Below are 27,116 nucleotides of genomic sequence, written 5' to 3'. Positions count from 1 at the left end.
TCCTGCTGCCATGTTGGATTGAAGGATCGTTATTGCTTTAGGAGTTCGGAATGAAAGTTTATATTATGCAGTCTGTCAAAAGTGAGCGAATTAAAGAATAAATAACCCACAGGAGTACGCGAGTCGCGTCCGCACCCCCAGCGCATTGAGGACCACACTGCGTCGGCTCTGCTTGCGTGCGGAATTCCTTACGGGATGAACGGAGCGCAGGCCATGTTGATCTGTGATTGCACATGAAATAATCTAATACGAGACAAACGCTCAAGTTCATCCGCCTCATCCGTCGACATGAGCGGCCACCCGCCCCAGAGGAGGGTGGCAAACGTGGGCTCTATGCTTCTGACCCCGCAGGAGAACGAGTGTCTGTTCAACTACCTGGGCAGGAAATGCATCGTAAGTTGTGTTTACTCTCGCGGCCGATCCGTGGTCCTTTAACCGCAAGTTCAAACGCAGACCGTATTGCTTTTCAAATGTCCGGGGATGTGATGCAAACGAACTCCTGGCGAGGACTGCTGTGTTTTAACGCGTTTGTGGTGTGCATCATCATCATCATCATCCTCATCCTCCTCACTGTCAAGGGGATGAGGCTCCTGTGATTGAAAATGAGATGTTGTGGTGTGAGCTGTTGGTGTGATTGTGAGTTGGGAATCGTACTTCAGTGCGAACAGGCCTTCTGCTTCAGTGAAGGCTGGGGTCGACAAAACCTAGTGAGCAACCTACGAAGACAGCATCATAAGTGCATTCTGAGTCAGCTGAACCACGCACGTGCCGATGATGCTCTATGTAGGCAGCTCACTAGCTACTGTCTCAGATGGCCCTCAAAACTCCACCGAATGTGTCAGTAACAGCCATCATCTATATCTGAAGATATCTCTGTTGTTCTGTCTGTAAACCTCTCTCTCTCTCTATATATGTCTATCAATCTAACTCAATCTGTCCTATCTATATGCATTTCTGCCTTCTGTTATGTGTCTGCAACTGGATTAAGTTGGTAAATAAGCTAAGTTTAATTATAATATTTGATAACCAGCAACGATTGATGGAAAGCGTCAAATATGCATTAAAAGGAAACCTTCGTTTAGTTGTCCCTGCTAAAAGCGTTCCGGCCCTGATTATTAAAGCTATATTGTCATAAGCCTTTTACGCTAGTTAGGTCTGCTGTGCTACTCGAGGAGCCATAGTTAGAGTATTTGGAAGCTTTATTGTATTGCATTATTTAACTAAGTATAAAACGTATGGTCTAATACACCACTGGGTCAGGGCATACTACTGAGAGAAGATTCAAGATTGATAAACCGTGTACATGAAGGATAGTTTACTCGAAAGACGAAAATGACCTCATTATTTGCTCATCCGATGTGTGTATGCCTTTATTCTTTCAGGTGAGTACTTACAGAGTTAGCTGTATTAAAAAAGATCTTGGCTTTTCCCGGCTTTATAATGGCAGTGAATGGTTATTGAGATTTCGAAGGCCAAAAAAGTGCACGCGTCCATCGTTAATAAAGGCCTTCTGAGGCGATTGATGAGTTTTCGTGAGAAAACGATCCTATTAAAACTTTATAAACCGTAATCGGCTTCCACCGTCTTCATACACGGGTTCACGAGAGAGTGAGCTCCGGCGAGAATATGCCAGTCTCACGAGAACCACGTTTTGTTTACAGCAAAGGAAAGCCGGTCTGCTCTCGGCTTGTATTGAAATCCTCCGTCATGCTCGTGTTTGCATTTCGTAACCATTGTTTTGTTTCGCTCTCTCCTCTGTTCATCACCAAATTCGACTAGGTCACGCTGGAACGCTCTGGTTATTAAATGTTATTGGAACATGTTTAAAGTTAATGTGATGAACTACACCGCTGCTAGGTCTCCTCTTTATAAAAAAAAATTACCTTAACGCCAGTTTAAAATAAATTGGCGAAGGCTTTCGAGTTTCAAAGCTGATTTCCAAATAGTTAATGCCTTTTCGGGCCGCTGTATGTTTCGAGTGGAAGAGACGTACGCTGTTTGTTATTGGTAGAAATTTCCGTTCCCTTGCCCTACATTTGTTCGAAAAATGTCCTTATTTTTCCACAAGTCACATTTTAAGCATGTCATGCACTTGGATCTTTAGTACATTTTTGATTCATGTGCATCTATTTTTTTTTTTTTTAATCTTGTTCAAAAGAAAGCACTTTTCAGAAGAAAAAGTCTGATTTGAAGTTGAGCTCGCTTCAGAGATTTTTGACTGTAATGGACTTCGTCAAAAGTGCGTTTTGCACGAAATCCGATTCACAAATATGCCGTTCTTTCCCATCAGACCTACTTAAGCTGCTCGTCCATGTCTAGGTGGAAGCGACATGAACGCAAGCGGTGTCGGTCCAGGAACGGCAGCCAAGAGCCCGGCCATAAAGTGGGCTTTCACGGGGAATGACTAAATATGAGACACGTCGTTTGGGGCCAAGATCCAGCAGTCATGAGTTCATTCATCACTGTGTCCCGAACCGGCACCGAAAAAACCGAGGGCAGAGGGTGGACGGTGTCCAAATCGCACAATAGCGAGAGAGATGGAGAGAAGGGAAAAGATAGGGGTTGGGGGTGGGTTGTGCGTGATCAGCAGTCTTTGAGGACAGGAAGTGAACTGATCTGCCTCCTTTCCATGGAGATTTGAGCTTTAATGAATAGAGCTGCTGAGCCAGTGCTGATCCAGAATCGGGTTTCCAAGCAAACCCAAGCGAAGTGGTGATCTCTGTGAAATGTACATGTTTAATGCGCGTTTGCGTTCTAGGCGAAGGCGGGAAAGCCGTACGGATGCAGTTAACTCGGGAAAACCTGGCCAACGTCCATCAGTAGCCTCTTTTGGATGTCGCTTTCGCCGTTTGTTGAGCGCGATTGACCTCAGCAGATCGATCAGACGTATAGGTTTACATATCAGCGTCCGCTTTGAATGCCGTGTGTGCGTTTTATTGTTTGGATCACGCAGAAACACGAACTTGCTGAACTCTGTAGATAAAGGTTTGGCAATGTCCTTGAATCGCTCAGCTCGTACAAGCTGAACGAACGCTCGTATTTAAATGCTGAATGCGCAGTCTGGAGGGTGAGGAAGCAGTTCTTCATCAGAAGAAATGAAGGGAAGTCTTGTTTCATTGATGCTGCTGTTACTGATGTGGCAGGACCCCAGCGAGGGGAGTAGTTAACTGGAATTCACTTTTTCTGCCCCGGCTCTGAATTAAAGTTATTGGACATTTATATTTCTTCATAAAAAATTTTTTGTTGTTGTTGAATATTTGCACATGCTGTTGTTGGATATAGACTTTCTCAGATATTTCAGATTATAGATTTCTCAGATTGATACAGTTATAGAATAAATGATTGATTTATTAGCAGTCTTCGAAAATTCACAATACATTCAATATTTGAATAAATTTTAAGTCAATTCAAAGCTTGACTTTATAGACTTTTAACCTGTGAAGTATTTCTTTTAATCTGAATAAGTTTTAAATGTATTAATCCAAATAAATTACTAAATTATTTATTATTAATATTTATGATTAAATATGATATTACTGAAAAAGTCATTTCATTTTTTAATAAGTTATTTAATTATTAATGATTATTAAATGATTTTTGTCAAGTAAGTTTTTGAACCAGAATCAGAGATGCGTAAATTTATTAATTTTTCTTACATCCACACTGTTAATTATTTTAATAAATAATTTGCTCGTTTCGGTGGATCACTGGTTAATCTTTTTTTCTTTTCTTTTTTTTTTTTGCTAATCATACGATTAGAGATTCTGATCGGATTCTGATATGTGTATTTAATTAATTATGCAGTCTTGCCGACAAATGGCTCCTTAAGTTATTGCCTAATGAAAAAGCTATAGGTCTGTATTGATCCGAGACTTCATTAAAATCTTGTCTATTCAATGGCTTGCGGTAGTTCCTGTCTAAAGTGTGTGTAAAACCACAGGACAGGGTTTCTTTGGTCTCCTTTAATTGCTCAGCATTACCCTGTGTGTGTGTGAATGTGTGTGTTACTTGTCCATGGAAAATATTTCATCTTCTGTGAGATCTTGGCTGTCCTCCCTATGACAGTATTGCCAAGACATTGGCCTATTTTTCCTTTTCGGTAACCCGTGTCCTGAAAAGTGTTCGAAATGCTGCTTTCGGTCATGTGCATGGAACGCAGACACTCTTCGAGTAAGAGTCCCTATGGAGAGAGAATAAAATGCCCCATCAAGTGTGTCTCCAACTTGGCTGCAGTTTAAATTACAGCAGTATTTGATATCTGCAGTGGCCGCTGTGTGCAGCAAACAACATTATGCAGTATTCATACACTGATTTCTCTGCGTTTCTCGGAAGGTTACGGTGTCTGTATGATTTTTTTAAATATGCATTTCTATCTAAAAAGCAGCAGGTGTTGAGAATAATTGCATTTTGGACTTTAAAAAAGTTGTTTTATATTTATGCATTCATTAAACTTTTAGGATTGGAAAAATGTGGTTTTGGTTGCGTTTTACCATCATATTTCACAAATTTTTAATAGTGTTTCTTCATTTTAAGCGTGTGTTTGTGTTGTACTTTCACTTCTGTTCGAATGCTTTGATAGATCAGATCAATCAAAGGAATAATTGATTCAAAATAAAAAGAACCAACCTCATCTTCATCTTGCATGGGCTGTTTTCAACAAATTTTTCATTTGGCAGCTGTTTTAAGTGTAGACGGTGATAGAAGCTATTTACGCTGTGCAAATAGCAATATATACTATTAAGGGTAAATAACAATTATATGCTATTTACACCAAGAGCAAATAGCTATAAATTCTATTTACATGTTAAAATGGCTGACTTTCTGCCGTTTATACTTTTTATGTCGTATTATCTGCACCTCAGTTTTGTAGTACATTATAAAACGGTATGCAATATTAACTTCAAGTGTAAATTTGAATCCAAATCTTTAAATGGATGCCATCGTATTGGCACAATAACGTCCTCTCTGCATCTACCCTAACCCTACTTCCTACTTCATTTTAAGTGAAAATAAATGCTTTTCTGGTGCGATTTGTAATTTGAAAAGGACAATAAAAGTTCGCCAGAAGCATTCAAATCTGACAAAATGAGGACGACGCATGTTTTGCCCTTAGCGCCACTAAAGCTGATGACAGTCAAGCGGTTTTTGTGTATATAGTTAGTGTACATATTATTAGAACCATTCCCTTAAAAAATGTTTGCTCTTGATCAGTAATTGTTTGATGGAGTCCGTGATTGTTTTCCTTATTGCAGACATTGTGCTCAGCGGTGGTCCAGGTGTACGGAGCGGACAGGGGCTCGTCCTGGATCAAGAGGTGCTGTGGTGTGGCCTGTTTGGTGAAAGACAACCCTCAGAGGTCTTATTTTATCCGTGTCTTCGATATCAAGGTGAGCCCCCCCGACATCAAATAAACAGCAAAGATGTGAGATGCGACACCTAAATGTTCAAATAATCAAATATCTCGTTTCTCATTTTTGTAGGACGGAAAAACAAGATTTGAGCAGGAGCTTTATAATAATTTCGCCATCAGTAGTTCGAGAGCCTACTTCGTTACTTTCTCCGGAGATGTGAGTTGTCGCTTTTTGTTTTTTTTGTTTTTTTTCTTAATATTTCACGTTGTTGACTAGTAGATAGAAAGCAAACAAGAGAGAGCTAGCCAGAGATGTTCTGTGGAAAAGTTTTTCTTGTAAAACTGCTTTTAGCATTAGTGAGGATGTGATCTGGCTTTTTTGGTCATATGGTGCGTTTCGCTCTTTAGTCTTGTCAGATGGGCCTCAACTTTGCCAGTGAAGAGGAAGCCAAACGATTTCGGAGCGCACTCAACGAACTGCTCAACAGACGACAGAGGAAAACTGGTAAATGTGCTGGTTTTAGTTTCTTTCCTTCCGTTTGAAGGGATGATAGTTCACCAAAAATGAAAATCATGGCATTATTCATTTACCCGCCCATATGTTGTTCCAAATCCAATCCATATGACTTCCTTTTTTTTGGGTCTCTATTCGGTTTTATTTTTGGGTGAACTCGCGATCAACTAATATGCTTTACATTCAGTAGTGATCAAAAAAATATGTCTAAAACACATTCTCCCAAATCTGTGTTTTTCGTAATAGTTCAGCCAAAAATAAGTATTAAAATATTTGACTCGTGCTAATATGCTGTTTAATTGAATTGATTCTGGTTTTGGTTCTGATATAGCTATAAATACAGAAATAGTGCATACACATAGCCTTTCATTTTGATATTACTGTAATATGAGTATAAACTAGAGGTCAAAGCATTTGATTTAATCGTCACTGATAGCTGATCGGCAAGTTATCGGCAAGAATCCATCCATCCATAATAGCCTCATAAAAAGCCAGCAATTTAATTAAGGAACGAATTACAAACGACAAAAAGCTACAGCAGAACAAATAAATATTAGATACTACATACATATGTGTAAATTAAATATATATTTGTTTTAGTCAAGTTGAGTTTGTGAATTTTCTCTTTTGTCGTTTGATTAGTACGAATAGCAGACTGCAGGAATATTAGACTGCTGTCACTTTAAGAGCTGCCCGGATCCAGTATATTATGTTCAGTATGCAGACGATAAGTTCCCCCGTAGACGAGAACGTGTATCCCCTATAGAGATGATTGGTCTAAAAGTTTCTGCTGGTTAAATGTGTCTACCAGAATATAGCCCACATCTAACTGATAGTTTTTCAGAAGTTGCATTGTTTGTTTCGTACATAAGCATTATTTTCCATCGTCATGTTATCGGTTATCAGTATCAATTATACTTTCATATATTTAACTATTCAAATTTAAATGCCTTCTTCAGTACTGTTTAGTTTTTTCCCAATTGGTCCAAGCAATCGGTTGATCACTGGTACAAACAAACATAAACATCTTATTACTTTTAAAAGCTCCAGTCATCAATCGTTTTTTAATTTCATAGAAAAAGCCCAGCACATTGTTCAGAATATCTCAAGGCAAGTCATATGAGTTTGTAATGACATGCGGATGAGTTTGTCATGTTTGGGTGAACTTTTCCTTCAACGTGCTCACATTGTCTTGTTAACCTGTAATTTCCTGTTGCCGGCAGCTCATTTGCAGTTGTGTTTATCTCTCTCCATCTTTCCTCCTGTTCCTCTCGGTCTGTAGCTGTAATCTGTCGTAGCGTAGCTAGTCTGCTGGTTTTCTCTCCGTAGGATGTGTCGTAAAACCTTCACAGTGGGCCTTTTCTCCTCATGTCCCTCTTGTAAACGCAGCAGTCTCTCTCCTCACTTCCTGGCTGGGCTCCAGTACTTCCTGCTCTGTTTTGCATGCTGGGCTTTGAAGTTTGGGCTTCTCTCTGCACTAACTGATTTTTAAAGAGGCCTCGGTGCCTTATACGCCTCCTTTGTCTGCCTTGCCTGCCCTCTCTTTACCTTTTAATGTGGTCGAATTCCCAACAACCAATGTTTAATCGCTTTCAGTTTGATTACATTTACATACAGTGAATTATTCGGTTAACTTCTTGTTGTTAAAGGTGAAGTGTGGAACTTGTTGCTATTAAATAAAATTTGAAATATTTACATTTTATTTATTTATTTTAAATATGTTGAATATTTCATTATTATAGTAAATACTTCTGCCACTGAGTAGTTTATTCGCGCGCACACACACTTTTTTTTTTTTAAGTGTTTTTTAAGAAATAAAGGATGCATTCAATTAATCAAAAGTACAGTAAAACATTAATAATGTTACTGGAAAAATCAAATGAATGCCGCTGTTGTGAATTTCCCGTTCATCAAAGAATCCGGAAAAAAAATAAAACACAGTTTCCACAATAGGTGAGAAATTTCTAGAGCAGCATTATATTAAAATGATCATGTGGATCACAATATTTAATTTAATAAAAATTATATATATATATATATATATATATATATAAACGTGAAATTGCTGAGCAGCTTCAAGTGAAATAGTATTTTAACATTTTCACAGAATCAGAATAGAAAAACACTTCACCTTTTAAGAGCAAGGTTATTAGAATATGATCATTTTGCATATGAACAAACCACAAACGCTGGTGCTAAAAATGTGGCGATAAACCTAGGACTGCAAAGTGATAGCAAACCCTAAATAAAAGCATTAATTTATGAATGTTTGTCTTGAGAAAGGGCTCAGAGCTCAGGGCACCATCTTCTTCCCTAACCTTTCCAAAACTAACGTAATTTAACCATTCCCTTCTCCTCTGGGTGACCTGCCGGCTCTTTCCTTCTCTGTTACTGACCTCACTAGTCTTTTAATTCGGCCTCCATATTTTAACAATGTTAATTTTGTTTTTGCAGAGAAAAGGCGTGACCCACCAAATGGTATGTGTCCTGGTACTTACATTCACTTATGAGTTACTCCTAATGTTATCAGATCCAATCAGTTTGTGTATGCTGTTGTTTTATTTTATTTTTTTTATTCACTTTGACAGAATTATGCTGAAATGCACACATGCACAGAAATCAGAACACATTTGTGTGTCGTCAGGCATGAGCGTGATTCACACAAACACTCATTGGTATTGTACATGACCTAGATGAGAGTAGCGTTCACCCCCTGACTGGAAGCCTGAGGTCAATCTGTGCGCTGGGAGCCATATGTATGCCACATGGATCATTCCATGCCACTGCGCTGCTGTGACTCGCTCCCATTCAATTACATCAAAGAGACCACGTTTCCTTGCGTAGTTTAAAGCTTTTCTCATGGACGTTTATCAGGGTTACGCCGCTGCTTTGACATCCTTTTAGAAGCTGTAGTTGAAAGTCTTTAAAATATCTTGTTTGCTTCACGTCAGAAGCCTGCAGCAGCGTATCTGTGATGCTGCTTTCATGCCTTAAATTTAGTTGGGTTTTTTTAAGAATGCTATAGGAAATAACAAGCAAAATTTAAGTATTTGTTTCTTTACGTATGTTTTAATTTATTTCCAAATGGTTTCTTATTAAAGCATAGTTATGTTATATAAATATACATATATTAGTGCTTTAAAACAATTAATTGTCCAAAAAAATAATAATAATTTTTTTATATTGGATGCGATAAATCTTTTTTATAAATATATAAAAAACACATACACATACAATTTTTATATATGTATATGTTAGGGCTGCAATTAATAAAAAATGTAAATATTATAGATGGTTTTACCCCACCTTCTTGCCATCATTGTAGCACAGAACCATGGTGTTGCTATGGTCAAGGTTTTACACTTTTTATTTTTTTATTTCAGCACATTTAAAGGTAAACCCTTGTACAGGGTTGTTCAAACTCTGTCTTGGAGGGCCTGTGTCCTGTGGAGTTTATCTCCAACCCTAATTAAACACCCGAAGCAGCTAATCAAGCTTTTACAAGGCAGACTAGAAACCTCCATGGGGCAAGTTGGAGCTAAACTTTGCCGGACACCAGTCCTCCAGGATCGAGTTTGAACAGTCATGCTTAAGTATTTTAAATTTGCGATTAATCATAGACTTGCTATTGTTAGTCTTAAGTGTTGTTTTATTGTTTATTTTGTAATAATTTTTATTAATTATATAATTAATTTATGAATATTCGATTTGTGTATACATTTATGTATATACGTGTAGTTTTTTATGTTGATTTTTATTTAAATAATAATTGTAAATATCTAATTGTATATATATTTTTTTTGTCATTTAAAAAATTGCATTTAATTCGTGCACCATATATGTAACCAAATCAAAAATGTAAAAGTGCAAAAATCATCCTGAACACTCTCATTGGTTGACTAAACGGATAGTCCCGCCCCCAAACTCACGCCGTTGGTTCAGCCTGTGCTTTTGACAGCACCCCACTATTTACATTTACTTTCCAAGAGATTCAGCCTATTATTTTGTAGCATTACCAGGCAGTCAGATTCATTTCCAGTCTGAAATGTTATTATCTATGACGTTATGTCAACATATTTGTCCTAGATTTGTTACGGCAGCTCTGGAGGCCAGTTCCATTTTTTTCTTTTTTTCCCTTCTCTCCAATCTGTTCACATTTTCAATACACATTCATAATTTATAGCTGTTGTTCCAAGCATATTGCACCTCTGCTTGACAACGCTATGAAGAATGAAGCCGCTCGAATCAGATCTCCGTATTTGTGTTGTATAAGGTGTCCAAAAAAGAAAAAGCAATGTAATCTTTCTCCATCACGTTTCCTTCCCCTCCGCTTCCTCATTGCGTAACTAGATTGGTGGTTGATATCTGAGCATGCTCAGTATGGCTGCTTTATGGTATAAAGTTTGGTGTAGATGAGCAGAGAAGCTAATCACTTATTTGCTGTCAAACGAAGCCAAGAACACGCTGGTGTTATAAAAAGCGTGGCTTTGCCTGCAGCCGAAGGCTTGTAATGCTTACAGCAAATTTCAGAGATTAAACGGGATTAGCGGTTCCTTACGTAATATTCCGCATTCGTAATTTTTCAGGATTTGACTAGAGTGAGCGGGATTGGTTTGGTGGACGGCCAGATAACACAACTCTCACAATTGGTTTAGAGAGCGTCCCCGGAGGTTGCTTGGCTTGCTAGCGTCTCGCTACGCAAAAATTAGCCAGCTACCTTAGCTTGACGCCTCAATGCTGGACCACAGATGAGATGATGTTCTGCACCACCTTCCTGTCCGCCCCGTCCGAGGAGTTTTTAGAGAGCGTTTCCAGGCCAGATGGTAGATTGGCGCCCCTGCGATGCTTGGTGTTGTCGGGGGGTGAACGTCAGCTGCTGGAGGTGTCTACAGAGGACGTCCTCTCGGGGGGCGCTCGGGGTCACGGTGGAGGTCACAGGAAGCTCGTGGCTATCACCCAAGGTAGGGCTTAGCACCTCTGCTGTGACTCCTCACGGTTACAGTGAAGTGAGCTTGTGCTCCAAAACTGGGACGTGGATGTGAGCGAAGCATCTCTTGGGGATTTTTGGAAAACTGATGTCGGAGAAGTTTCTTGTAACTTTTTAAGGAGTTTAAAGTGTGAAGGTCTTATTTATTTTCGCTTCCGGTTCAGGGGTCTTCGTTATTTGACAGTTATTTCATGTCGTTTTATTTGTACTTTTGGTACATATAATTGTTATGAGACACAAGCCGTAATTATTATTATTATTATTATTATTATTATTATTATTATTATTATTATTATTATTATTATCATTATCGTATTAATGCTGTGGTATATAGCTTTTAAAATGCAGTTGGATTAAGAAAAAATTAAATATAATGACAAACACAATAATAATAATATTCATGTATTTAACTTTTTACATTAATGTGATAAATTAACAAAATGAATATATATATATATATATATATATATTGTGTATATATATATATATATATATATTGTGTATATATATATATATATATATATATATATATATATATATATATATATATATATATATATATATATATATATATATATATATATATATATATGGTGTATATGAAAATTATTATTTAATAAGGAAATTATACATTTTATAAACTATAAGAAAACCTAGTAATCAACATCATAATATTTATTAATATTTAATATATAATAATTGTTTTGATACATTGGTAACACATTACAATAGTCATTTAGTAACATGAGTTAATGTATTAACTAACTAACAATGAACACATTTATTCTAGTATTCATCTTTGTTAACGTAAGTTCATTAAACGTCAATCGTTCATTGTTAGCTCGTGTTAGTTCAGGGCATTAACTCATGTTAAACACAACTTGAGTTTTATATAGCAATTCAAATTTCTGAATTTTCTAATTCGATTAATAATTGCTGTAAAAGTATTGTTCGTTCTTAGTTCATGTTAACTAATGAACCTTAAGTGTTACCAACACATTTAATACACCAACATAATAATAATAATAATAATAACGTAGCTATTATTAATGCTATTGTAAAAATAGCGTAATAACAAATTATAATAACAATAACAAATGTATGGCATTATTTTGATAACAGCAATAATATTTGTATTAGTAGTAAAGTTGCTTAAGCACGTGTCTTATTTGTACATTTTTACATGTACAGTTGTTATTATATTTATGTTTTGTGTTTGTTAAATATGTATTATCATTACTAATATTGCTTACAAAGGCTAAGTAAAAAAGTAAATAATCTAAGGAATTCACTGTTGCTTTTCCTTTTGAACTACCGTGATTAAAAGGCGTTCTGACGATTAATTTGTTGTAATGATTAAGTGATGATTTTTGAGCCTCTCCGTTTTCATACTGAACTCTGGCTAATGCTAATGCTGGTGGTTTTGGGGAAAGTTTGACACAAAGCCCGTTGTTCAGCGGCGTTCCTTTCTGTGAAAGCCTTGTTTTGCTGTGACGAGAATCATTATGACACGGCATACGTCACGATTCGGCGTCGCTCAATGCTACATGTGCGCAACGCGGTCGCGTTCAGGTTTTTACGAATACGTTTTTTGCATTTCGTTCTTTTTTTTGTTGTTGTTGTCGTTTCACTCCTGATACTGGACTTTTAAATCTTGTTTTTTGTCACGATATGACCATTATTGTAACTTTTACTGTTTGTGGTTCTTGACTACGTGAACCGTCAGGAATGTGTGTGATTGATTCAGCGTGCCGCCCCCCTCTTCGCGTACGCTGGACAGTCAGCTGTTGTTGGCAGCGCACACTCCTCGAGCTCGGCCGGAGACCACTGCCGTCACTCTCGCTGGGAAATGTGTGCAACAGGTTGGAGATCGTCAGGCAGCAGCTAATCAGTTTTGTCATGTGCCCAGGACCCACTCTCCCGATGGCGACGGTGGACATCAAGAACCCCGAGATAAACAACAAGCTTAACGTGTCCCACATGAATAACATGGTGCACAGTGGCCTTAACAAGAAGGAGAAGAAGGTCAAGGGCAAGAGGAAGAAGCTGACAAAAGCTGACATTGGGACACCGAGCAACTTCCAGTGAGTCTTTTAAGTATAGCAGATTCACTGCTTCCTGTGTTGGCAGGAAGTGACATCGGTAATGCATATTAAAATGCTGTCATGCTGCTTTAGTTTTTCAGTTATAACTTAAAAATTTCAATTATGCTTTTAGCCCTTTTTTCACACAAAAACGAAAAATTGGACAAACGTTTAATAAATTTGCTCACACTTTATAGCACACTAAAGATTTTTTCCCAACCTTGTTGCAATTGTGACGTCCCCAGTCAAACATCACTGGCATACAATTGCTTATAAATTACATAAACAATTTTGTTAGCAAATATAAATTTAATTTTTTTATTTTTTTAAATCAACTTTTTAAAAAAAAATGTTTTAGGTCTAACTTATCTGAAAAGAAATTAGCTGTTTTCTATAGCCTTGATTCTATTTTTAGTTTCATCAGAAGTAGTTTCATCAAAGAAATGTAAGCCTTAATGTGAAAATCCTAATGAACTTATCTTCAATTAAATTAACTGAAATTATTACAAAATATTTTAAATACTTATTCGTTAAATGGGTTAAATCAGTTTTTATGGTGCACAATTTAAGTTTAAGATGTAAGATTAAAGTTTAAATGATGTATATTAAATGTATATTAAATTACACTTGAAAATTGTTGTTGTTTAAAGATATTATAACGTTTATATATAAATTATCATTTTTGGGTTTTTTTTATTGCAGATGTTCTGCTTTTAAAAATTAGAAAGTTTATAAATCCACTTTACCTCGAACTTGAAAATGTTTTTAAATGTTTAATATTAAAATGGTATAAATATAAATGTTAAATATTTACCTAATTGTTTAAGATATTTATGTATTTATTAAAGTTTTTGCATTATTATTATTTATTCATTTTGCAGTATTCATAATAAATATTGAATTTAGATTTTTCTGTCAACTTTATTAATGAATTGATTGTTGCTTTAGTATTATTGAGATGCTTGTATACTTTTTATTAATGAAGTTTTTCACATTTTATGTATTTATTTGTGATTTCAGTAGAGCTTTAATTTTCAATTACTATTAATTGTAACCTTGGCTTTTTATGTCATATAGATTTATATAGATTTAATTTTTATTACTAACAAATTTATCCTTGACTTATGCATTTTAGTTTTTAAGTGAGCATTGCCAAAATTACCCCTAAATATGATATTTTTCATAGTGCATAAGCACAGAACAGCGTGACTTGCAGCCAAACTTCCTAGAGAAATAAGATCAGTTACTAGAAATAAAAATAATACTGTGCTCATTGAAAGAAAACTAGTTAACAAAATTGCAAGATTGTACATAATACAAATTGGGGAAGGATCTTCAAAGCACAACAGTTGAGGGTTTTTTTTCCCCGTCGTGTTTGTTGTTGTTTATGCCAGTCTGACTGTGCTTCACGCAATATTTTCCAGGCACATTGGTCATGTAGGATGGGATCCAAACACAGGCTTCGATGTAAGTACACAACAATGACTTGCTCTGTCACACTCACATACATATTGAAGAATCTCTCATAGGAAAACAATGCTGACCTGTGTAGTAATGGCATGATGAAATGCCTCAATAGCCTTGTGTTCATGCAGGCTGAAGCATCTGACGCCCACGACACTACCCAGACTGCATTTGTACACAGCAGTGAGCTGTCTGTGCGCTTGCACTGTGTGTGTGTTTTAAAATGGGTTTGTTATGGAAATACCGGAGATATTGCAAACCGCTGCAATCAGAAATTCAGGCTGCCGGTGCAATGGAATTGCTTTAAACTAACTGGAAAAATGTGCAGATGCTCTGAAGAAGGTTTGCATTATGCATGTAGCAGGAATGTTGAGCATGACATAATGGATGGTTTTAGCCGAGGTGGTTTGTCCACAAGGCGGCAGGATTGCGCTATATTTGAGAACAGCATGAACGCTGGGAAATCGGGTGTAGTGCTTGCAAGGCAGAATTGCACTGAAATTTAAGATTTTAATCATGATCTTATCTTAAAAGAAAAATCCCTGTTACCTTGCACTTGAAATTGTTACTGATTTTTTTTGTTTTGTTTTTTAAACATCTAATTTACGTTTAATCATGTAAATTTTAGAATTAAAAAAATCTATTTTTAAAATTTCATTTTATTTAAATTTTAGATACGTTTTTAGTAGTGCTGTCAAATGATTCAGTGGAATGAATAGCATCCATATATATATATATATATATATATATATATATATATATATATATATATATATATATATATATATATATATTTACACACACACATACAGTGTTTTTAAATATTTTTAAATAATTACTGAATCTCTATCTATCTGTATATGACAGTAAATATATAACAGTAAATATTTAAAAAATATTTCCCATGTTTAAAAAACCTTTGTGTGTATTTAATAGATATACACAGTACATCAGTGGTTCCCAACCTTTTCTTGTTTGAGGCACCCTTGGAAAGCCTTTCAAAAGTCCCCGGCACCCTTATAAGGAAATAGATATTTAAAATCTCCGTAGCTTTTTTATTATTTATTTATTTGTTTCATTTCGAGAGTTTGCATGCAACAACACCTTATACCTAGTCCTAGATGATATGAGAATACTGTTTACACCAGTGGTTCCCAACTTTTTCTTGTTTGAGGCACCCTTGGAATTTTTTCCCCGAAATTTTGGCGGCACCCTCAAAAGATCTCACGGCACCCCTTAGTGCCGCGGCACACTGGTTGGGAACCACTGCAGTACATGCACATATATTATGTAAACTGTTTATTCGTGATTAATCGTTTGACAGCACTAGTTTTATCAACTTAAAATTATGAATTTTTAAACAGTGAATTGCTTTATTTTTGCCTTTTTTAAGCATTGTTTTCATGATTTTAATTTTAAAAATCTCTTAACTTGGTAATCTTTAGAAAATATATGTTTATTATTTATTTATTTATTTTATTCCAGCCTTAATCTTCTGATTTTAGTCTTTCTATTCATTAACCTTTAAAAATAAGATTGAAGTTTGAAAACCGTTAAAGAGAGAGTTCACCCAAAAATGAAAACTGTCATTATTTACTGATTGTCACGCATCTTTTCTAACCTCTACGAGTTTATCCCTCCTTTTGAGCATAAAAAAAAGATATTTTGAAGAATGCCGGTAACCTGACGGTTGACGCTAGCCATTGACTTCCATGAAAAATAAATCAATTAAAAATCCCATGGAAGTCAATGGCTACAGTCAACATTATTCACTATATTTGTCTTGGGTGAACCGTCCCTTTAACTGCATCAAAATCTAATCAGCAGTGATAATGATATTTGCATACTGAGATCCTACATCTGTTTGCATACTGGAATGTCATTGGGCCTTTTGAGTTTGCATCCATTTACTCATCATTTTGACTCATTAATTTATATTTAATCTCTCTCTTTCTTCTCCTATCTATATTTAGTTGTGCTTACTAAGGCAAGCATCACTATTACTATTGCTCATACTTAAGGTTGGTGATTTGAACAAACCCCTAATCCTAAATAAAACATTTGGGCAACGTTTCTGCACGTCTTTGCTACGGGAATGAATGATACTTCCGATTATGTGACACAGGCGAAAATGAAGTTGTGCTTAACTTTATCGCTCTTCTTTCGCTGCCTTGCAAGCACACATATTTCATTTGAGCGTTCTAGTAAATAAGCAGTGCTCGTGACTTCAGCTTTTTATCTTGCAGTTGAATAATTTAGACCCTGAGCTGAAGAACCTGTTTGACATGTGTGGCATCTCCGAGGCCCAGCTCAAAGACAAGGAGACGTCGAAGGTCATCTACGACTTCATTGAGAAGAAGGGCGGCGTAGAGGCTGTGAAGAATGAGCTGAGGAGACAAGGTGAGACTGATCGCCGTCGTATTCACTCGTCTGTCCGCTAAGTCAGGCCTCGAATGGCTCAGAACTTCCCCTTAATAGTTATTTTTTTGTCCTCAGTGAAAACAAAGTGATGCATGAAGCAGAGAAGCCAGTATATACTTTCGTGACATTAAAATAATGTGACTTTAATGCATTCCTTAGAGGGCTTTATACAGAAGTTGGATGCATATATTAGCATTTTATATTTGATCAATATATGTGGTTTTCCTTCAGGTCCTCCCAGGTGGTGCGGTAGGTGGTGTGTGTGTGTGTGTGTGTGTGTGTGTTTCTGAGTGCTTAGTTTTGCATGTGTTAGAGGACTGATTCTTTGCAGGTTGGCATGAGTTGCTTTGAAGTATTAACTCTTTTCTTATACTTGGATGACATGTTTTAGGTGCGTGATCATTTCGTAGAACAGCGTTTGTGCACATGTGGATATTTTCCTCGACTCTTCATGAGGCATTTGCTTGCTTATGTCGACCCTGTGGAAAACATGTTCGATCTCTTAAAACATATGACTTGAGAAAATGCTGTTGCTAGGGGTGTGCGATATTGACAAAAAAATAATATCTGGATATTTTCTGGGATTTTACTGAAAACAATAATTAGATGATATTTTGTTAGTGTGTTATTATGCTGGTACCTTTTTAAAGACCGTTTTTGATATTCTTCATATTCCGTGTGGAGGTTATTTCCAATAAGTTTTAACTAAGTTATACATTTTATGGGCATTTTACATTTTTATAAAGTCGTGTTTTGTGTTTGTCACTGATACTTGAAGTTATTTAAATAATAAAAACGTACTTTGAATGTGCGATTAATCCACCAGCAAGTCAGTGTAAATAAATGAGTCATCACGATTGAACCGAATCATTTAAACGGATGATTTATTCTGATTCATTCAGGAACGAAACACGACGTGTTGCTCGGAGATGCAAAATAACGCTGTGCTTGTGTTTGGTATTATTTCTTGTTGTCAAAATAGTGCAAAAATATGAAGTCTCCGAATATAAACCAAAATGAACTTTTGGTTTATGGAACAGTTTTAAAAGATCAATATCCTATTTGTAATTGTGGTCATTCTTTGTGAAATTGATTAGGTAGGCTATATTAAGTTATATACAAATATAAATTTTCTGCCCCCGTGTCATAATTTGTGATCAGTTTAAAGGCAGTTGTTTTAAATACCACTAAATGCCTACATGCACTAGACTTGAGCTCGTCCTAACCCTAACCCAGTCAAATAGCACATTGTTAACACAATTATTACGATATATATCACACACCATTAAGCGGTCGCTAATAGGTGTGCTGCAAAATTTTGTGGGTTTTTTTTTTTCTCTAGACTTCAGGTCTTACTCTAGTTTTAAAGACGCTGTGAAATAAAAATTGACAAAATGTTCTCGTTATTGATGTTTTAGATGACACTCGGAGATAGACAGGGCGATATTGAAGTGGTTGTAACTTTATTTTACATTTAATGAATGTGACAGCGACTGTATTCTAGCAGTGATTCGCAGCTGTAACCGTCTACTACTGAACAATCACTGCTTAGCTGCAGTTTATAATACTTGAGTATGTAGTGAAAAGTAAATGAATATATATTCTTAATTGCATCTCCAGTGTATTTAACAGTCACATTTACAGCTCGAATTTTTGAGAGTGAACAAATTTAACAAAATTTAGCTAATGTGACTGCTCCTTTAGGTTTTAAACGGGATCTGAGTTGATATTTTAATTGTAAACAATATAAATAATACAATGCTGTTGTTATAATTATATATTATTTCAGTAGTCTATTGTACTTGAATCTTATAATTTGCTTTCGTATTATTGTTATTTTGGTTTATGGAAGTAATTTTTCTCAATAATTGCAATCACACTAACATACAGCTAATTGAAGTGAATTTAAAACTACGATTTCATGGAGTCTTATACTAGTTTAAATTATACTAGTGATCGAGTCCTCCCGGAAAGTTTATACTAAATTAATAAGAAAAAAACCCTCAAATGTACAAGAATGAATGCCTTTTTTTACTTATTTAAAATTGTTTCAACTTTTTCCACAAGTAAAAGTATGAAAAACGGTTTGACCCAAATTTAATTAGTCTTTTGCTAAATAAAGTGTGATTTATTTCTTTAACAATAATTATTACATTTTTATTTTTTAATAGTGCTAGTAGTAGCCTATCACATACGTTATTCTAAATAATAATATATTTCGTTCAAAATATCTTAACTGATCTGTTATTTACTCTGTACCAGAATTTTTTAGGTGCCGGTGTTACAGTTTTTTAGTATCAACTTGATACCAAAGTACTGGTCTTTGACAACACTATCATTATGTAGGCATATTTTAATAAAACTTGGGCACTGAGAGTTTAGAGATTTAAGTTTAAAGATTTCCCTCATATTTATGGCTTTGTGATGGCATTCGTATGCATTTAACTCCTCAATATGATGACTTGAACTCCCCATAAACATTTTTATTTGAACACTAACAGATCCGTTTGTCCTCTTGCAGCACCCCGCCTCCACCCTCCCGGGCGGCCCACCACCCCACCCCTCCACACACTTCTGGACCCCCACCTCCACCACCCCCAGTGCGGGACGAGGAGCTCCACCGCCCCTCCACCTTCAAGGGCCCCCACGAGCGCTCCCCCTCCGCCGCCTCCATCCCGGCCCAGCATGGGAGCGCCTCCTCCACCACCTCCCAGCAGAGGGCATCCCTCCTCTCCTCCGCCTGCCCCTGCCTCCATGCCCCCTCCCCTCCACCACCACCTCCGTCCGGAGGAGCCGCCCCGCCTCCACCTCCTCCTCCGCCGCCTCCTCCCGGACCACCTCCACCCCCTGAGATGGATGGAGGCCCTGGTGAATCAACGCCCTCGCCCATGGGCGGGAAGTCGGCTCTGCTGGAGCAAATCAGGGAGGGCACTCAGTTAAAGAAAGTGGAGCAAAACAACAGGCCAGTGTCGTCCACAGGACGTGACGCACTACTCGACCAGATCCGACAGGGCATCCAGCTCAAAACGGTAAGGACTGTCAACACTGACACGTCCTGATGTGTCCCAGAGAAAGATGGATGGCTGCCTGCTCACCTGTCAATCTACCGCGTTTAAAAATACGAGTTTAAAGTTACATGTGCAAACTGGTTTTTCTGTACATTTTCTGCACAGGTTTATTTTTAGGTTTCTAATTTAATTTTGTATATATAAAGGTAGATGTGTGTGTGTGAAACGGTGCTGCTGTATAAATAAGTGAAGCTGAATAATTAAGTTTTCTATTGATTTAATTGGACAACATTTGGCTGACATGCATTTACTTGAAAATCTGGAAGCTGAGGGTGCGGAAAATCCAGAGTAAATCCAAAATTTGCCTTTACAGTTCTCTAAATTAAGTTCTGTGTGATGCATATTACTTGTTAAAAAAATTTAGTTTTGATATTTTTATAGTAGGAAATTTACAAAACATCTTTACGAAAGATTAATATCTTACAAATGTTTTGCAATGACTGCTTTTGTGGTCCACGGTCTATATATATATCATGGGGGACACCTTATGCTCACCAAGGATGGATTTATTTGATCAAAAATACAGTAAAAAAAAACAGTAATACTGAAAAATATTATTACAGCTTAAACTGCTTTCTATTTGAAGATGTGATTTATTTCTGTGATGGAAAACTAAACTTTTAGCAGCTGTCACACAAAACGTTTCGTGCCTTTAGCAGTGTCAAAAATAGTTGTACTGCTTAGTTTAGCAAAAAAACAGTAATGCATTTTAAAAAAATTCTTTGCTTAATAGAAAGTCCAAGAGAACAGCATTTATTAACAGGATTTGTTATGATATAAATCTTTATGTAAAATACTTTTTCCTTTTGATGAATTTAATGCATCATTGCTGAATTAAATGATTAAAACAACCTTGACCTGAGAGTCCCCAAATACTTGCATAACATTAAAGCATTATTTTGGTTTGTTCAGGTATCAGATAATGACTCAGGACCACCCACCCCTGCTCAGTCAGCAGGCATTGTTGGAGCTCTGATGGAGGTGATGCAAAAGAGGAGCAAAGCCATCCACTCCTCAGGTAAGAGCTTGTTTCAGTCTCTCAACTGTTTGTTCAAAACAGGCCTCTCAACGACTGCAAATTGATCCGGTTAAATCGAGTTGTCATACTATAAAAATACTGTTACATTTTTAAGATGACATAACATGTCAAGCCCAACTTAAAAGATTATCTTTGCGACATGACAGATTATGACTTTCCCTCTTCATTCTTAAGTCTCAACATCCCCTTTGAAATCAATGGATTTTCTGTGTTGGGGGCATTTTACGTGCTTTAATATCCTTTGGTTCATTTGAGTTTGCACGTTAATGGCATTGGGAATAAACAATGAGATATAACGGAGGTTATGCGTTTTTTTGTTACTCAGATGAAGATGAGGATGACGATGATGATGAAGACTTTGAGGATGATGACGAATGGGATGATTAATCCCGCAACACTAACCCCACCCAATAGAGTAAATGATACTAAATTCTCACTTCCCCAAATTTTACGCTCATTCTGTGTTTTGTTTTTTGTTTTTGTTTTTTCAAATCGCTGTATATTTTTGTTGCCTTTTTTTTTTTTTTTTTTTTTTTTTTTTTTTTTTTTTTAATAATCTGTGCAATACCTCATGTAATCTGTAAAGTATTGTCATTTATCCTCTGTAAAATAATCTCCTGGAATAACCATGTGAAGTTTTATGCCAGGATTCATAATTTGTTGACCTGAATGTTTTTGTTTCCCCTGCGAGTGGGGAAAGGGAGATGGACGGGACGCTCGATGTCCTTATTAATTGTTGATTAATGATTTAGATAACACTATTTTCATACCCTACTTTTCTGTACCTTCGATTTTCTTATTCAAATCCTAGTTTAGCATTCTTAGATTTGGTAAGAGGTTCTCCTATCGGAATATGTATGTCCCCTGTATTGTTTCCCCTTGTAAATGTACACCAGGCTGATATATTGAGGCTATATATATTTTTGCACGAATAACAACAAGAAGTTCACTACAGGATGAGAACACATTGGCTGAACACGTTAAATATGATTTCTGTGGTAATCACGATCAGCGTCACACTACATTGCACGTCACAGAATAGGCAGTTCTGAGTTTTTGATTTCACTTTATTAACAAGAAAATAATATACGGTAGATTCAAACCTGCAAAGTCGTGAGTACAGCTTGCTCCTGAATGTGAAAAAAACCATCAATTCACAAATGTAGAGTTTCAGTCATATCAAGGAAAAACAGAAAGAAAGCACTTCACAAAAAAAAAAAAATTAACTTCCATTTGTTAGACGCTTTTACAGGTCAATGCTTGACTGACAACTACATTTAAGGTAATGGAAAAAAAACAACAACAACAAACCTTTGTGTACAATTAATGCTGGTTTAACAGTATTGTCTGTCTGAACTGAATTTGCTGTCCTTGTCATGTAAGGATAGTGCTGAAAAAAATTGTATAATTGACATCAAATCTTACAAGAGGGTTGGAATGTGGAATGAAAACACTAAATTCTATACTTAAATAAATGGTAATATTTACAAACCTGAGATATGGTGCTTTTCTTTTTTTGTAACCTATGTTTTTGCGATGCATGTATATTTTATTTTTCCGACTTGTGTAAATACTGCTTGCATACCTGTACGTCTGATGGCTAAAATTTCTGGATCAAACGGGATCATCTTCAACAGGTTGCATGAAAGATACTATGGAATCTGAAATATGGCAGTTGTTGAAACTACTCATTGAGCAAACTGTTTTGTTGGTGGGAAGAGGTATACAAAACTGCGTAAAGTCATTCAGGTTCGATGCCAGATATAGAAACAAACGTTTTCGTTTTGTAATTGCAGTTTCAGTATAAATGAGCCATTTTATACATCAGGAGTGATGATTATTGCTGACCTGCAAGAAAAAGAATACGCTAGTAAATGTAGTGTTAAAACTACACCAGTATTGTATGTAGTATACATGTCAGAAGCGTTAAGTAAAAGCTACAAAGGATACTCTGCATGTCACCCCTATACTGTATATGCATGCATGTCAGGTATGAAACTGCAGGAGCGTGAGCAAATTTTATCTATCCCTTTAAAAATGTAATTTACTTTTACTGAGAACTTGAAATTGAGAAGGCTTTTGAAGCCCTCAAATAAGAGCATGTGTTTACTTTTATTGGCAAGTACAACTTGGCTAGATCATTTAGTCAACTTTCCATCTATTAAATTTGAACTAGAATTTATGCGTTTTCCACTGGGTAATGAATTCATGGTAACTTAAATGATCTCAATCAAAACATCCACTGAATGAATGATTCAGTTCTTGGTATAAAAAGATAATTATTGCTTAAAGTCTTATAATCGATTCCCAGGAGTGTTTACCAAATCAGAACTTCCTATCCTGTCCAGTAATACTGTTTGAGTGAGTTACAAATTTGGGCACTATGTTCTTTAGGCTTACCTACCTTGTCTTGGAGAAATTGTAAATGTCTTACCCTTCGTAGTGTACCAATGCTGCTTCTACGAATAGCTGCCAGTAGATCATCACGTGTTGACCCCTGGGGGCCTCCCAGACTCCTCCTTTCATCTTCTCTTCTCAAAGGTACTGGTTTTTCATTTTGAAAAATGTTCTTGATGTCTTTGTCCCTTGTGAGTTTGTCGTTTTTATTTGCATTAGTCTCAAAACTTTCTATTGCTGTTTCTTCTTGCTGCTTGACCATTTCAGCAATTTTTCTGGTTGGAACATAGTTCACAATGTTTGGTTGACTGTGAGGTTGTTTTGGTGTATTAGAAGAGACCAAGGGCTGCTTCGCTTGTATAGCATCTTCATCTCTTGAATTCTGAAACTGAAGGGATTGTGTATTGTTCACTTTGTCCCATGTCTTTGATTCCTCCTCACTTTTTTCTAGGTTGTTTTCTTCCCTCCTTTGTTGGAGCCGCATTTGCCTCTGGCGGTCCTGGTTGCGGGTTAAAATACCTGTTGCGTTCATCCTTGGACCAGGTAAGTCAAAGTGATATCCCAGTTTCAACAGGGTGGTGTTGTCTCTTAGCAATTTCACCATTTCCATCTCCACTTGCCCTCCACAGATGTGCCGCTGGTTTTGGAATCTGAGCTCCACTAGTGTTGTATTGTACTGAAGTGAACCAATCAAAGCCAGAATACCTTTGCCTGAAATGAAGTTAGATTCAACGTTAAGGTTGGTGATGCTGCAGTTCTTCTTCAGCATTTTGGCCAAGGCAAAAGCTACTTGATCATCCGCATGGGTGTTGGCAAGGCTGAAAGCTTCAACGTGAGTGTTGGCAGTTAAGGCATCAGCAAAGCTCACCAAAACCTCTTGGGATATGTTCTCAATGTTGTTTAGGTTGACTTCACTCAAGGCGGTGTCGTTACTCAAGATGTTTTCCAATGTCTTAACGATATCAGTTGGGTTACCACTTGGCCTCTCTGGTGTAGCGTGATGGTGATGATGAGCACCTTTTGGGATGCCTTTAGGTTTTTGACTGCTGTTGCCAATACTCTTGCAATCTAATCGGGACAAGTCCGCAAAATTCCAATTGCTCGACCTAGCTTCTTTCTCGCCATCACCCCCTGTTCCCAGCCCCCAGAGTTCTCCCTCCTCTTCATTATCCTCAGGCTCTTCACTGCCACATTCCTCTTCTTTCTTATCTGTCTGGCACTCATCCATGCTGTCCTGTGTGTCACCATAGAAAGGAAAACAAGGTTGAGCTCTGGCATACCTCAAGCAATGATGCTTAATTAAGAAAGATATCAGCAGCTGAGACAACTGAGACACCAGCTGAGCAATAACTATGTTCTGTGTAAACAATGTTCCAGTCTTCGGAACTCTCTTTGAAGAAATCGAGTTATTATTTGATATAGTTTTATTTTATATAAAATTAAAAACTTCTCTTTGACTTTCAATGTTTCAAATCTAAGCTAACCAAAGCTATCCATAACTCAAGACAGTGGCCTTCCAGGAGCTGTGTTTGACATACCTCCTTTAATTGCACTTTTAATTCAAGTACATCCATTCTGCATTCCATTTGTACTCGGAGGTTGGAAATTATGATTTCCCAGTAGGAATTTTTTTTTTAACTGGAACACCCTCCTAAGTCAGAGTTCTGACTCAGAACCTCTGAGGAATTACAACAGTTTAAGCAGTTGGCGTTGGAGCAGGTTAAGGCTAAATTCAACTCAATGCTCCATCTGCCATCAGTGTTTCAACTGTAACATGAAGCTTCGATAATCCTTTTTGTATGGAAAGAAAACAAAAATAATGGCTTTATTCAATGATTCGGCACTGTCGCATCACCGTATCGCCGTGTGGACAGTCAATGGGACAGTCACAGGCCTCCCAGTTGTCATCCAAAATATCTTAAATTGACAAAGATTTTACAGGTTTGGATCAATGGGGGCAAGTGATTAATGACAAAATTTTAATTTTGGACTAACCTTTTAAACAGTACTTATAAGAGTACAATACCATGTCACTTGGGCAGTACACTGCAAGGATACATTTGTACTTAATCATTAAGGTTGTCTTTTAAAGGAACAATTAAACGCAACTGTACAATATAGACCCTACCTCTATCAATCTGTGAGTCTCATCCTCCCAGTACTTCAGCAGAGCCTCTCGGCTAAAAGTGCCTGTTGGCTGCTTGGCCGTCTGGTCCTCTTGTCTTAGCCCAGTGGGTATGTTTGTGTCAGGTTCAATTTCAGCCATAACCTTCTCCAGCTCCTGGATTTCTTCATTAGTCAGGGAGGCCAAAAGTTCATCTTCATCGATGTCCTCATACTTGTCAAGCTGTTTGTGGTACCCAAAGTTGCTCATACTTGTAACACTAGGTCTCCTTCGTGTGAGTATGAGTTTTTACGCTGCCTTGACACTTGAATGTGGGATTAGTGCAGGCTTCGGGGCATGTGTTCGATACAGTCAGTCTAATCTAGGAAGCTGGTGGAGGAACTTAAGTGGAGGAGGGTGCAGGACAGAGTATCTGCATATGATGGTGTCTCTCTACAGGGGTGCCAAGATTAGCTTGCAAGAAGAATGTGAGTTCTTTTTTTCTTTTTTTTTTGTAGCGGTGAAACCTGTCAGCAACTGATGGCCAAAAATGACATACAAACTGCCCCTTAGGGATACCACTCAAACGAATCTAATTTGTATTAAGTTACAAGATTCAAGATGCATTAAGATTCTCATGTAACACAGTTTAGCTCCAATCAATGCCAATGGTTTTGAAGTTAATAAGCACATACAAGTTTGCTGACCAAATAGACTGGATTTATATACTGGTACCATTTATTCTCAGCCTGTCCTCCAAAGCAGTTGTGCAGATGTCTCTGGAGCTTTAGAATTTATATTACATATTTGTGCAGTAAATATTTTCCCCAGATTCTTCTCAAATCCACTGATTTTTTTTTTAAAGTTATTATTCAGTATTATGATTTTTTGATTAGGATCCATGTAAGCTAAACGCCTCCAAAACCAATGAACCAACTGAATATGTGTATAACCTAACTAACAGGACTCAAACATTGCACTGAATCACATTTGTTTCAAAAGCTATCAATCTCTATTAAACTAAATTATCAGATGTACTTGAACAGGCACAGATAAGTATACAGTAAACTATAAATGCCCCTAATGTTTTTGAGAGTTTATCACAAGGTTAGGTGATGAGTTTCTGATAATGTATAAGTCAAAGGTTTCTGCTTGACAGGTTGCCGAACATGCTTGTTGATGTTAACACAGCATAAAGCTATAAATAGATATGACCTGCTTTAGTTACTTCAATTGTGACAATGCAGGTCATTCTACAACCACAGTTTAGAAGCACTGTGTGACTTGCAATCTTATGTTCAATATAATAGACACCAATAAAACCCTTCTCTGTGTGTTTTTCTGTATTAAAAGGTAAAATAAAAACAATGAGCAGAAAGCACCCTGACTTCATAGAACAGGTATCAACCCTTTTATTGGTATTATATAAAAACATGTTTTTGTCAGGTAGAACATTATTTTATTGCACAAATAGCACCAAGACATTGTTTTGGAGGCAAAGTCCATTGGAAGTGATGCAAAATTCACATTGTAGTGTTCAATGCGAAGTGTTAAAAACACTTAACATTCACATTTTTTTAAGTGTTTTGAACTCATGATGGGCAACTAGCGAAACCTCTGGTCATGTCAACCTCATGCTAATTTGAATAAAACTCAAAGTGCTTTCTCCTTAACCTTTACCCTGAGAG

General features: G+C 36.8%; 2 protein-coding genes across 2 annotated transcripts; one reads left to right on the top strand and one right to left on the bottom strand.

Annotated features, from left to right (window-relative positions):
* Positions 1 to 22,156, top strand: wasla (WASP like actin nucleation promoting factor a). Its single transcript, XM_043227716.1, is given in 14 exon segments — positions 1 to 393; positions 5,253 to 5,387; positions 5,481 to 5,567; positions 5,759 to 5,855; positions 8,319 to 8,342; positions 12,761 to 12,935; positions 14,360 to 14,402; positions 16,646 to 16,827; positions 19,342 to 19,421; positions 19,424 to 19,441; positions 19,444 to 19,581; positions 19,584 to 19,849; positions 20,801 to 20,906; positions 21,253 to 22,156. Coding segments are annotated over 14 exon segments (1,518 nt in total). The 5' UTR covers positions 1 to 288; the 3' UTR covers positions 21,315 to 22,156.
* lmod2a (leiomodin 2 (cardiac) a) lies at positions 22,141 to 25,707 on the bottom strand. Its single transcript, XM_043227715.1, has 3 exons — positions 25,453 to 25,707; positions 23,362 to 24,558; positions 22,141 to 22,775 (listed from the first exon to the last, which is right to left on the bottom strand). Exons 1-3 carry the CDS (start codon positions 25,696 to 25,698, stop codon positions 22,752 to 22,754), a joined length of 1,467 nt encoding a protein of 488 aa, XP_043083650.1. The 5' UTR covers positions 25,699 to 25,707; the 3' UTR covers positions 22,141 to 22,751.
* Between the last annotated feature and the right edge of the window lie 1,409 nt (positions 25,708 to 27,116).

The sequence above is a fragment of the Puntigrus tetrazona genome, chromosome 25 (genome assembly GCF_018831695.1).
Source record: "Puntigrus tetrazona isolate hp1 chromosome 25, ASM1883169v1, whole genome shotgun sequence".
Classification (NCBI taxonomy): Eukaryota; Metazoa; Chordata; class Actinopteri; order Cypriniformes; family Cyprinidae; genus Puntigrus; species Puntigrus tetrazona.
The sequence above is the reverse complement of the archived record's forward strand: the minus strand, read 5'-3'. Positions and strand labels throughout refer to the sequence as shown.